The sequence below is a fragment of the Megascapheus bottae genome, chromosome 21 (genome assembly GCF_031878675.1).
Source record: "Megascapheus bottae isolate mThoBot1 chromosome 21, mThoBot2.hap1, whole genome shotgun sequence".
NCBI classification, from domain to species: Eukaryota; Metazoa; Chordata; class Mammalia; order Rodentia; family Geomyidae; genus Megascapheus; species Megascapheus bottae.
The window spans coordinates 3,699,952-3,713,872 of record NC_143529.1 but is presented as its reverse complement, the minus strand read 5'-3'; the positions used below and the strand labels follow the sequence as shown (position 1 = coordinate 3,713,872).

Genomic DNA, 13,921 nt, shown 5'->3' with positions numbered 1-13,921 from the left:
TTAAAATATAAAAACAGGGACTTACTGAGAAGCTCTTCAGAGGCACCAGAGAGCAGCTGATAGAATACATGGAAGTTTCTTTCACCTCTCGGCTGCTTAACCACTCGAGATTTCTCTAGAAGATCTAAAGAAACAAATCAGTATTTGGTAGTTATTTTGCTTTCAAATCAGTTATACTTTCCTTTTCTTTCCTTGCTTCCCTCCCATTTTCTATAATAAAATGTTATGCTTTCAGTGTGACTTTCAAAAAGATGCATGACAATTACTAAAATTGCCAAATTAACCATACCACCCTTTGAAGACAGAGCTTAGGCTGAGTTAAATGCTATAATTTTGTTTGTTTTGAGACTGATTTCACTATATAGCCAGGCTCGCCGTGAGCTTCTGTGATTACAGGCAGGCACAGACACTGTAGGCTCAACAGTATAGATTTGAAGAGTAAGAAGTCCCAGGGTATTCCAAATTCACTTGGTTGTTTGCAAGGCTGAAGGAATAAAGGGTTTTAAGCTAAATGAAAAAAGTACAGAAATATATAAATACAAAAAAGGTATAAACAAGATGCAGGAATTTTTTATTTATATATCTTCGTATCATACCATCGTATCATGTATTTTCTATTAGAAAAAAATAGCAACTGAAAAATAGAAGTAGTCCACTAAGATATTTTTTCTGAACTGAGTCTTTCTGGTCTTCTTCCTTCTTTCTTCTCCTTCCTTCTCCTACTCATAATTAGCATTATTGTAAATACTGGGGTGTGAACTCAAGGCCTCATGCACATTAAGAGTTCTAACCTTGACTATACCTGCAGTTGTAGTAGAATTATTTACAAATTGAAAATAAAATTTTACAAAATTTAAGAAAAGGAAAAGTAGAAGTAGGATATAACATGGGGAAAGAAAGTTTCACTCAAGGAATAAATTCTGATATTGGGTGCAGAATAATAGCAGGTAAAGATAAACATGTATTATGATGGATCACGTGACTGAGCTTCCTTCCAAGAGCTCCAATGATATTCCAGTTTCAGAAAGAACCTTTAGGCAGCTTCTTCACTGATAAGCTAACCCTCATAAGAAATTCCCCAGTTGAAGCCAGGCACGGTGGCTCACCTAGCTACAATCCTAGCTACTCAAGAGGCTGAGATCTGAGGATCAAGGTTCAAAGCCATCCCAGGCACAAAAGGACTTGAGACTCTTATCTCCAATTAACCTCTAGAAATCAGGAAGTGGGGCTTGACTCAAGGGCTGGGCATTAACCTTGAGCTGAAGAGCTTAGGGACAGCGCCCAGGCCAAGTTCAAGCCCTACAACTCACCTCCAAGAAAAAAAAAAAAGAAAAATTCCCCAAGTTGAGAAGAAAGTGATTTTGCATGAGAAATATAAACAAGTACTACAGTGTACGTCATCCCTTCATGCACAGATCCCTTCAATCATCTCACTGGCTGCTCACCCATGGTGTGGCAGGAAGGATCCAAGGCTGACCCAGTGCTGAATACACACAGAAGACTTGCCTCCTCTACAAATCTACCAGAATCACATGTTATCACACCACCCCAATCAACAGCAGTGGCTCTTTTCAGGGTGAGATGACAAGGTACTTGGGCGTGAAGTGATGGTGAAGGTGAGGAATGCAGAGTGACTACAAAACCCAGTACCTTGGGCTGGGAGTTTGGCCTAGTGGTAGAGTGCTTGCCTAGCATGCATGAAGACCCGGGTTCGATTCCTTGGTACCACATACTCAGAAAAAGCCAGAAGTGGTGCTGTGGCTCAAGTGGTAGAGTTCTAGCCTTGAGAAAAATCCAAGGACAGTGCTTAGGCCCTGAGCTTAAGCCCAGGACTGGCAAAACAAAACAAAACCCATTACCTAAGTACTGTGTACCTTGCAAGCCTGCTACTACCTTCCCACTCAATAGTGGCATCCTAAATATCACAGCAAGTATTCGGTAGCATTTCCACCATCTTCTAAAAGTACATAATACACACAAAACAATCCCCTCAAAAAGCACAGGCTAACAATGTACCCGTAACACACTGATCCGACAAGTGTAGAAATGGCGATGAACAGAAGATTCAGAAAAGAACAGTGAGTTAAACAGTAACAATCACTGTGCGTGAAGCGAAAAGGAATGTTGGACAAATGTACTACTTGACCCACTCGTGCTGATATCATCAGGAATAACAACCACATTTGAATATGAAGCACAGTAATATCTGTGTTTAAAAGGAAACATGCAAAGCAAACAAGCAGATTACTTTCAATAAGCCTTTGGTACTTTCCATTATTATTATAAATCTAGTACTTTCCATTATTATTATCATTACTATCATCATCATTATTGTTGTTGTTACTATTATTATTTTGAGGCAGAACTAGCATTTGAACTCATGGCCTGGGTACTTTCCCTTATCATTTTTATACAAGGTTGGTGTTCTACACTGGCTTTTTGGTAGTTAACTGGAGATAAGAGCCTCACCGACTTTCTGGACCAGGATGGCTTTGAAGCACAATCCTCAGATTTCAGCTGCTGAGTACCCAGTATTATAGGAGTAAGCCACTGGCACTTCATTTGTTTTTATAATCAGTCCACACACCTACCTTCTACTAGATTTATAATGCCTGCTTCTTAGAAGAAAAATGAGGCTCACATCCTATTCTCAGTAAGTAACAGAGCCACAACTCAAACCTTTCGATGACTAGAATATCATGCAAAAATCAAACAAGATACTTAAGCTCTTAGAAATGATGCACTTTGTATGAAATACATGACTTCACTAAATAACTCTATCACAAAATGAGGAACCCTTCATTACAAAGCACTTGAAGGTTTTACTAGCTAAAATACATATACTATTACCCCAGAGCCTCCTACTGCAGTTTCTTTATGACTTTTCTCATAACTCACAAGCTTCCAGGTAGGAAAGTAATTAGGGAAAATGTTTGTCCCAAAATAATTTACTAATTTTTAAAACCATTCCCCACTGGTATTTTGTACTAAATGTGCATGGCACCAACATAATCTCACAGCATGAAGCCACATCAAATAATTACTCAAAGAGAACATAAACTCAATCCACCACAGGGACTTACCACCTGACCACTTTAATCTACTTAAATTATGCCTCTGAATTAAGTCAAAGCAGAACACTGGCACATCCTTCTCTTCTGCCTTAGGTACTTCTGCCACTGCTGACTGAGCCTCTGCTAATAAGATTTAGTGAAGAGTTATTACTAGATGTCAGATACTTAGGGCAGGCAAGAGTATGAGAGTCTCCAGATAGTCCGATGCTGCTTACATACTCTCCAAAACATGAAAGGTTCTATCACGTTTAATATAAATTTACATTGCAAAGGAAATGTTAAACCTATTAAATCACTCTAAATGAGACACTAAAGGGGCTGGGATAAAGAAACAATGAAATCATCCTGCCATATCAACATAAGGAATCAGGTCATCGTTTTTCTTAGTTTTCAGTAATTAGTTGCTATTTCCCAACATGTGCATGTAACATGTTATAGAGCAACTTCCCCAAGTCATAACATGTCAAAAGAAATAAAATGTCCACAATGGTACCAGCTGGAAGACCTATTCTCTTTTAATTATTTTCCCCTTTTTATTTTATTAATTTTATTTATTTATTGTGTATGTGCTGCTGAGGAATGGAACCCAGGGCTTCATACATGCTAGGAAAACACTCTACACTAAGAGACATTCCCAGCCCCAGATCTAGCATTCTTTTTTTATATAATTTTTTAAAATTTCAGTGTATAGAGGGGTTACAGTTATATTCGCCAGATAGAGGGTGCATTAACTTCTCACACATTGACATCCCTTCTTTTAGCATTCTTATAGGCAAAAAATAAAATGAATAGAAAGTCTGAAAAGAAGAAAAGAAAATCTCTTTCTCTTGGAATATAGCCTAAGAAAGATATCACAATAAAAATGTTTCAATAAAAAAACCACTCTGAGTTCTTCAAATAGACTTATGACCCTTTATTAAAGCAAAAAGATACATTAAACAACAAGTATACGCCCATAATTTTAAGTAACTCATTTTTCTCCTTGGCTTAGATAATTACCTCCAAAAACCTGCCCAATATCAGTAAATTAACGGGCAAAACTCTTGATAGTTTCAAGGGAAGATTCTGAATATGAACTTTTGGGAAATAAATGTTTTGACATCAATTCTATGCTTTTTTTTTGAAAAGACAAAATAAAAACTCAACATCATGATTAGACAAATTTCAGAAAAGATCAAGCAAATATCTTTACACAAACAACTTACTATGCACATCTGCGACAGTAAAACAAAACAAATGTGATGCTGATCACAGGACTGTAGGTTTCTCACAAGTCTCCATCCACTTGCAGGTTAAGGCTTTAAAGATGTCAAACAGCCAGAACATGATGACCTTACAACGGTTCCCTAACTCCACTGCTATTTATAACACTTCAAATTTAAGAAAATTTCTCACTCAAAAATAAGCCTCCTGAAGTTACAAATGAATCGATCATTAAATCTAGTTAAGATATATTACAGTAGTTACTCTTTTTTTTTTTTTTTTTTGGAGGGCCAGTCCTGGGGCTTGAAAGCAGGGCATAAGCACTGTCCTTGGATTTTCTCAAGGCTAGAGCTCTACCACTTGAGCCAGAACATCATTTCTGGCTTTTTCTATGTATGTGGTAACTGAGGAATCGAGCAACTGAGGACTGATTCACCGGCAGGTGGTCTCCTACTCACCTTTATAGCACTTAATCTCAGTGAAGCCGGGGACTGCTCAGATTAGGGTTTTCTTGAAGATTTGTTATTACAGGAAGTTCTACTTCTAACCAAAGAGTTGTTGTTACAAAATTAAAGTTATGAAAGAACAAAGTCAATCACAATTAAAAAAAAAGAACAATGTTCCATATCCTACAAAATGATACGGCCATAGCCCTCGTAGATGAGACGATATGCCATGACATAGACACGTAAAAGTATGACGTAAGTGTATGATAAATTCCAAAGAAATATAAAGCAAAAGGAATCAATAGCAAGCTGCTCAATCCCCAAGCTTCCCTGTAAAGAAGGGCTGGGTCAATTCCTCCTGTGTCATGATTTCCTGTGGAAAGAATCTTCTTTAGAATAACTCTCCAGCCTCTCCTAATCTAACCCTTCTCCCCTCTTGCGAGCAGGAGGTAGAACACAGCTGTGTATGGGGCTCCGCTCTTTCGGGTCCCCCACCTGGTTCTACTCTGCAATGCTGCGAGATGAATGGAGGCCAATGGATACTTCATTCTATTAATGACTGCCCAGAGACCAAACTGTCCCAGGTCTATTAGCACACTTAATCTATTTGGATGATAAACCAAAGTTCCTCATTTCACCCTTGCCTTGAACACTCAGTAAGCAAACCATTTCTCTCCAACTTATTCCCATGTCCATTTTTCACCTTTTTCTGAAACAAAGTGAAGGAAAGGATATTATTTATCAGACCTCTATGTGAGTTAATTTAAGCCATATAACAAACCGACCTCAAATCTCAGTAGCTTAAAGCATTACCATTTATTACCTCAGAGTCAGCTAGGCAGTTCTGGTTGGAGCCAGCTTGGCTGATCTTTGCTGGGCTTTGCTGGCAGTAAGCTGGCCAACAGGCTGACGCTGACCTAAGATACTTTCATTCTCATGTCTGACAGTTCATCCCACATGCCTTTCCTCATCCTGCAGAGGAGGCCAAGCACACTCACAGGGCCATGATGAAGGATCTTAGGGACAAGGGCGGACAAACTCCAATATGTAACCACTTTTCAAGACTCTGGTTATGCTATGTTTGCTAACTGTTCCAAAGACCAACACAAAGCTGACATCGAAGTCCTGAGTCAATGAGAAAGAGGACTTACTCAAGGGTATACACACTGGCACCATTTCTGAAAACCAATTTATCACACCATGGTAAATTTGTTTATCAAATAAAAGGGTCACAAATCCAGTGACACTTTTCCATTTAGAGGAAAGCTCTCTGTTCCTTTCTCTGGATAACAGAAGTGACATCACATGTGACTTTCTAGGCTATGGCTGGCCTCCTCCAGGTTCTCTTGAAACACTTGCTGTCATGACTGAACCTAGCTGCTAGGCTGGAAGAAGCCCAAACCACACAGGACACAGGGAGGGGGCTCCAGCCCTGAAATCCTCCCAGCTAGAGCCTGACATGTAGGTGAATGACAAAGCCTTCAGAGGACCCCATTTCCAGTTCTGCAAGTCACTCCCAACCATCTCAATGTTCCCAGCTGAAGGCCACACGTGGTTGGGACAGGCCAACCCTGCTGTGCTCAATTCTTAACCCACAGCCCTGCCACAGTACTTAACAGGGCTAGTACTTTACAGTTTAAGCCAAGGAGTTCCAGAGACAAGTAGAAAAGAGTTAATATTCCACACACTCCACATGTGCCTCCCATCAGAATTCACAGAATCTTTTTTTTTTAAGTTGAGCTAGAGACAGCAATTGGTATAATTCAACTGCTGATAATTTTTTTTTTACTTTCTAAGACTTAAAAATGAAACATTAGAATGAGAGGCACTGAATATTGAGGGAAGAATTATCCAATAATGTATTTTTCAACAACATTCTCAACTGTATGGAATCAAGTCAAAATAATCCCACGTGTGTGTGTGTGTGTGTGTGTGTGTGTGTGTGTGTGTGTGTGTGTGTCAGATGTCAGAGGCATTTTAGATTCAGCAATAAACCACATTCAGTCTCTGTCTAGCAGGGGCACGGGAGGAGAGAGACATTTGGCCTGAGAACCATATAGGGCTCATGAGCTCATTTGGTACACAATGGGACAGACACATATGCTTCTTATATGTTTACTGCCCACTGCCTGAGGCTATCTGCCTACACTGATCATTTTGAATGACTTGTGAACATTATAAATATCCAAATGGCCCTAGGTAGAAAAAAGTATCCCATCCATGGGGCATGCACATTTGGCAAAGGGTTAGAGACAATGAACAAATCAAAAATTTTTTTTGGCTGGTGAGGGGGGCAGTTTGAACTCAGAGTCTGAGCACTGTCCTTGGGCTTTCTCAAAGCTAGCGCTCTACCACTTGAGCCACAGCACCACTTCCAGCCTTTCTCTGTATATGGCACCAAGGAATCAAACCGAGGGCTTTGTACATGCTAAGCAAACATTTTACCATTAGGCCACGCTCCCAGCCAAACAAAGCAATATTTAATAATGAAAAAATACCGGCATTTATTTAGTGGCTACTGTGTACCAGTTAACATTAAAAGTGTTTTTAGATGCTAATTGATGTCTTCATATAACTTGAGATCAGTGCTGTTATTATGCAGATTTCAAAGGAAAAGAAATGAACAGAGAAGTAAGTGAATGTCTTTTTGTTCAGACATTAGAGATCACATTGGATGGACCAGTAAGAGTCACATGAACAGACTCAGGAACATGCCCTATATAATGAAGCAGAAGAAACAGAACCGCCTATATTCAACTAATCCCATCCTCACCTCTAGCACTGACATATCTACTGTGTGTCAGGATACACTAGGCTCTTGTCACCCCGCTATGAATAGAACAGCTATAGTTCTTGCCCTTATTTTATTCAGGGTGAAATCAGAAAATATTTCCAAAGCACATAGCTCTCTGTGCTATTCTCTCTTTAGCAAATAAAAATGCTTTGAAATCTATAGCACATTTTCTCCACAATATAAATTGCCACCAATTGCCACAAATATAAGAACATTAAAAACAACAGATTTCTCAAACTGTGATCTATCTATAACACTAGGTATAATTCTAGATCCTCAAATACAAATGTTTAAAAAAATCAACAGCCTTAATAAAGTAGGGGAACTGTCATTTCCTATTAGATCAACCACTAGCTACGTTTCCTTACTCTCTGTTGTACTGAAGGCAAATATTTGTCATCTTCTATTTCAGTCACATTTCTCTCCTAATGACACTAACCTTAGGGAGTAAGTAACTCTCAAGGAAATTCTAGACTTAAATTCTATAGCACACCTATTTTAGAAAGAAAGAGATGAGTTACGTGCCTTTCTTTTCCCACTTTCTGGTAGTCAACAGCGATCTCATACCTCTTTTGGGGAAATAAGTTTAACTAAGAACAATGTATGCCTTTACTACATGGTGGTTGGAAAGGAGATAGCATACACTTAATATAAAATGACAAACCTTACACTCTTCCACATTACATGAAGCTAAATTGTAGCATCCTGGAGAGAACTCTAAATTGGATTTACCTACTGCTTCACAGCCCCTTTAAGCCAGCAGTAGGCACTCCCACTGGCCACTTATGAGTCAGACCTCAATCTGTAGAGGGTGAAATTCCTGTAAAGAATGTGCTCTTCGCCACTAATGTGCTCCTTTCTTCCCCAAAGCAAAGGATACTCAAATACCAGGGTGTTCCCATTACCACCAATTTCAATACAATTTTTCACTGTGGGAACAAATGGTAACAAACACCACATGAAATCCATTCCCAAAGATACATTAATTTAACTATGAAAGAACTGAGTGTTTAGTATTTATTCTCCATGGATACTACAAGAATGAGGAGGCAGGATGACATTTCTGTTTACAACTTACAACTTCACAATTTAAAACAAAAGCTGTTTTCTCTGAATAAAGTACCTCCCGATTAAATTTCTTACAATCCTCAAGAGCAATACTCATTGTCATTCCAGCATGTTTGGCTCGAATGATATAATAAAAACAATAGTAAACTGAGGTTCACTTAAAAAAAGAATATTATTAATGTAATAACTAGAGTTTATATGCTTTGTAAAAAAGAACACTATACATATAAATACCTTTCACAATAAAATGAATCATTTCTAAAAAAAAAAAGTGGTCTTGGAATGTGCTACTATATGTTGTGACAGGAACTTGCCTGACAAGTTTGTCAGGAGCTATAATAGTTTATAACTGGTTTCTGGTTACTTCATACATCTTTATGTATGTATTTTGTAAGTATTTTGTAAGTTTATGTAAGTATTTTGCTCCCATATTTGGCATATAAAATCATATACCCTAAATAACACCAACCTACCCTCTTTTAATTCATATTAGAACTTACCCTTCAAGGGATTTCTCTAGCAAATGGGTTCTTATAAATATGAACAGTCCCAATGCGTAGCACACAAATGGAAAATAAAATCACTTAAGAACTACAGAATGGAAAGGATCTTAGAACCCATCTAATTCATTTCTATTATTTCCAAGATGAAGAAACTAAAGCTCTAGTAAGTTATTTTCTGAATCATGGTGAGAGTTTTCTTTTTTAAAAAGCAGCATTACAGCATTTCCAGATTATTTGGAACACCAAGTTTCAAATGGCATTCTTCTGGTTATATGGTTGGTCAGGAAGAACTTGGGGGACACTCTCAGAACACAGGGGTTCTAGGCTATTTATGTCTTTGACCACATAACCACTCATTTTACACAGTTGTGATTCAGTAAAATGTTTCCCTTGAAGAAGTGCAGTGTTCTGCACTAATCAATCATTAGCTCTAAATTCTCTTGCCACCTCTTCCATTTTTTGTTTCATCAACTCTGATTTTTTTTCTCATTCTAACTATCCATACAATCCCCTGGAGTCATGAAGCTATGAGAAATTTGATGCTGAGGTCCTCAACTCAGGATATTCAAGAGGATACCAGCCTGTAGCTGGGGTGGGATGGGGGGTTTTGCACAGATCCCTGTCTTGTCTTAAATTTCCAAGATAACCATTCACAAAACCAACATATGCAGAGACACCAGGGTAATGCCATGGGTACTGACTCTAAAACACTGACATCGGATTTATGGGCTAGTGTGGCTCTTTCATGCCTGCTACAGAATATTGCACTCGGAGCTATTAAACATATCTGCCTTGATCTCGAGATTTTTGTTATGTTTTTTAGCCTTTAACAGATCACATTTTACTTCAACAGTTATAGTCATGTTTAAAAGAAGCTAATGAAGCTGTGTTTTACCTAACAAGATATCACACCTCAAACTTTTATAAATATATTGAAACAAAAGCAAAGTTTCTTAAAATCACATTTTAAGTACAGACCCACTCCTTGTATTGGATGCTAGAAAAAAATGAACGGTAGCTCTGTGGTAGAAAGGCTCACTCATATATGTGATGCCCTGGGTTGGATCCTCTGCACCACAGAACAAACACACAAACAAGTAAATAAATAACTGAAAATCAATTACTTACATTCTATCTTTAGACACATAGACATACAAGCATTGTGTCAAACAAAATAACCTTTGGAAGATCTTTTAACAGATTTGTTTGTACAAGTACAGGATAGGACTATATGCATGTATCTATATGTATGTGTAACCATTTATTTTCAAACTATTTATAAATTATATCACAGGGCCAGGTGGTAGAATGCTTGCCTAGCATGCATGAAGCCCTGGGTTCGAGTCCTTGGTACCACATACACAGAAAAAGCCAGAAGTGGTGCTGTGGTTCAAGTGGTAGAGCACTAGCCTTCAGAAAGCCCAAAGACAGTGTTCAGGCCCTGAATTCAAGCCCCAAGGCTGGCAAAAACAAAAATTATATCATATTATGAAGCAAAGGATGAAATGTCAAGGTTAACTTTCTACAAATAAGAAAAAGAACCATTTTGCTGGGCACAGCGGCTTACACCTGTAATCCTAGCTACTCAGGAGGCACAGATCTAAGGATTGTGGTTCAAAGCCAGCCTGGGAATTATCCACTAGAAAACTGGAAGTGGTGCTGTTGCTCAAACGGTAAGGCAGCAGCCTTGAGCTCAAAAGCTCAGGTACAGCACCCAGACCGAGTTCAAGCCCCATGACCAACCCCCCCCCCCAAAAAAAAAGGAAAGAAAGAAAAAATAAAAGAAAAAGAACCATTTTACTATCGATCTTAAAGCCTTAGGTATTTAAAATATTCTATTATAAAGATGCTTTAGTTCTCAGCACCTCATTTAATAAACTGAAGTAAAATACTCACAGTTACTTATCACTCCTCCCAGTGGATCACCTTTAAAGTCAAATTCAATATCCATGTATTTGCCCTGTTAGAGAAAGACTTGGTGAGTTCTCCAGTTCAATTCAAAGTGGTTATTGTACATCTTAAGAGAAAAGGATAGCAAGTCCCTATGTTTACACATTTGTTTAAGTGTAGTTAAGAAAGGCAGGTCATAAACCAGGCTGCCAAACAATATGTCTCTATAAATAATTCATACTAAATGCCTCATTAGCTCAAAGTTAATCTATCTTGTTGCTTAATTAAGAACAGATCTTAGCCATCATGTGTTTTTTCCATTTCAGACACGTTTCTCAAACTTTAGGAATATGTGTTCTCTAATCAAGAAAAAATACTGGGCAAAAAGTAATCCTTCCATATGCACTGATGGGGAAAAACAATGATTTCATTTTTATAGGCAAAATATACTTTAAGCCAGAGCTACAAACTACAAATATATCAAATTGGTTAAAATGCAACAAATAAAAATTCTGTTTTTATATCTACTCCAATCAAACACTTGACTATGTGGCAGAACTGGCTTAGAATCAAAGACTAATTATTGATTTGGGGGGGAGGGAGGCTTTTTTTTATCCTATTTAATAATATATAACCCCAGTACATATTGTACTTTATTTTGAAAGAGTATACACATAGTTTAATACTAAAAAGAATTCATTTATAATTGCCTGGTTAAAGTGTAACAGAAGCTGGGTGCGGTGGCTCATGTCTATAATCATAGCTACTCACAAGGCTGAGATCTGAGGATCGCGGTTCAAAGACAGCCCAGCACTAAAGTCCATGAGACTCTTATGTCCATTTAACCATTAGAAAACCAGAAGTGGTGCAATGGCTCAAGGGGTAGGGTGGTAGCCTTGAGCTGAACAACTCAGGGACAGCACCCAAGCCCAGAGTTCAAGCCCCATGACCAATCATAAAAATAATAATAATAAAAAAACCAGAGTAACAGAATAACCCAGGCAGCTGTTTCTTGTTTTGCAGCAGGTTATGTTGTTTAGTAACTGGCCTTTGTTTTTGTTTTATATCTTGCCTTAGTCAAAGTCCGATAGACAGTTTGTATGTAACTCCCCCTGAGAATTAATTTTCCAAATGATAGGAAGAAAGAATAAATGTAACTACATGAAACTCCATCCACAATGCAATTTGTGGCTTCTCACTGGCTTATGTGATGCTCTTTCCCCACCTCCTTTTCCATGGTCATCCACTCTTTTAAGTCTTGTTCATTAAACATATGTCTACCAAGCACTTCCTCCATGCTGAAGAAGTAGGCCAAAGAAAACACAAGACCCTCACTTCCCACACACACCTCCAAGCAGCTTACAGCCTAGAGAGGAATGGAGAAAAGTAAACAAGACATTCCAGTATAGGAGGATATACCCTACAGTGGGTTATGATATGGGGACCAAGGGAGAATGAGATACTTGGTCCAGCTGAAATACAAAGTCTCAGTTGTTAAGCAGACAAGGAGATGGGAGAGTACTAAGAGGTTAGCAGAAGAACTGGCATCTATCTGTTAGGACAGTCAGTGAGGAATTAAGGCTAGAGCACACCTGACTTTGAGACACTCTTCTGACAGCATGCCACATCACTGAAGACATGGCAGTTTACAAGATCCACCTAGGAAGTATAGAATGGACTGAAATGGAGCAAACCCCGCATGTCGCTGATAGCAGGTACCTACAGTGATTAGAGAAGTTTTAGTGGCTTCAAGAATGAGTAATAAAGGACAAAAGCAAATGAAGATGAGAGCTATGCAGAGAATCACAATGATGAATTTGGATGGAGGAAATAAACAGTCCAAAGAAACTCCAGGAATGTAGACTAGGGAACTGGGCACAGTGAAGTAGGTGCTCCATGCTGATGGAGACACAAGAGACAAGCTAAAGAGACCAGTGACACAGGAGGTGAAATTCTTTCACTGTGACTAAGTATGTATAAGGACATACGTACATGTGAGCCATAGAAACAGAATTAAGTTGGTTTTGAGAGTGCGGGTGAAGGTGATGATGACAATGATGATAACTTATCTCAAAGGATCGAAGATGTGAAGAAAGCAAAATGAACACCACAGTGAACAGAAAAGGAAGCTCTAACCACAGATAAACCACGAGACAGTAGAGAGAATCCCTGTGATACTAGAATGCCAATTCCAGTGCTGTGTAGCTACACCTCAATTTCACCTCAAAATTTTGTATGTGATCTTATCATTAGTTTACTTGAAAACAATCAGTAGCTATCTGTCACTTACATGTCTAAAAGTGACATTTATTAGTGTTCTCCATTTGGGACCTTGACCTATCTTTTCAGTCCTTGGTCCTGAGACTCCTTCACATAGCCTCCTGTCTAACAGCCCTAAACTCTGGCAAACTCAGGCCTACCCAATCCCCCCACCCTCCCTCTCTCTGTAGGCTTCTGAAAGATGTATTGGCAGTACCTCCTACTCTTGATATTAATGCACTTGCAACTCACAAGCTCCCTCAGACTGCCCCCTGCTTCAGAGCTTCTCCTCTATGTGTCCAAAAAACTTCATTTGTACCTCTCTAGGGAACTTATATTTTATGTATTGTGTTACAATTATTTTTAGGTACATTTAATTATTCTAATTAGTATGTAAACTTCTTACCAACAGGTATCTTTCATCAATGGATACCTTGTAAGTTGTCTACTATGGTACCACTATGGTGCAAGCTACTACAATCATCAGGATATCCAAGGAAGCCAAGGTACTCATTCTCATGGCCTCTACTAATGCCTCAAGTCAATGATGATATAAGTGAGGTAACCCAATTCAGTAATTCCAGAGACTAATGTTAAGAACATAAAAGCAGGATGAATTCACAGGGTCTATGAAAGGTGCCATGGAATTGAAGAGGGACATACGTGCTGCTGGCCATACACAGG

At 38.6% G+C, this 13,921-nt stretch overlaps 1 protein-coding gene across 1 annotated transcript in view; it reads right to left on the bottom strand.

Annotated features, from left to right (window-relative positions):
- The window catches only part of Myo1b (myosin IB), a 170,254-nt gene that overhangs the window by 61,656 nt on the left and 94,677 nt on the right, over positions 1-13,921 (bottom strand). Inside the window, exons 7-8 of the mRNA XM_090354504.1 lie at positions 10,985-11,048; positions 26-124 (exon numbers count right to left, since the gene is read on the bottom strand). Coding sequence (XP_090210630.1) covers positions 26-124; positions 10,985-11,048 — 163 coding nt within the window. The remainder of the gene's footprint in view (positions 1-25; positions 125-10,984; positions 11,049-13,921) is intronic.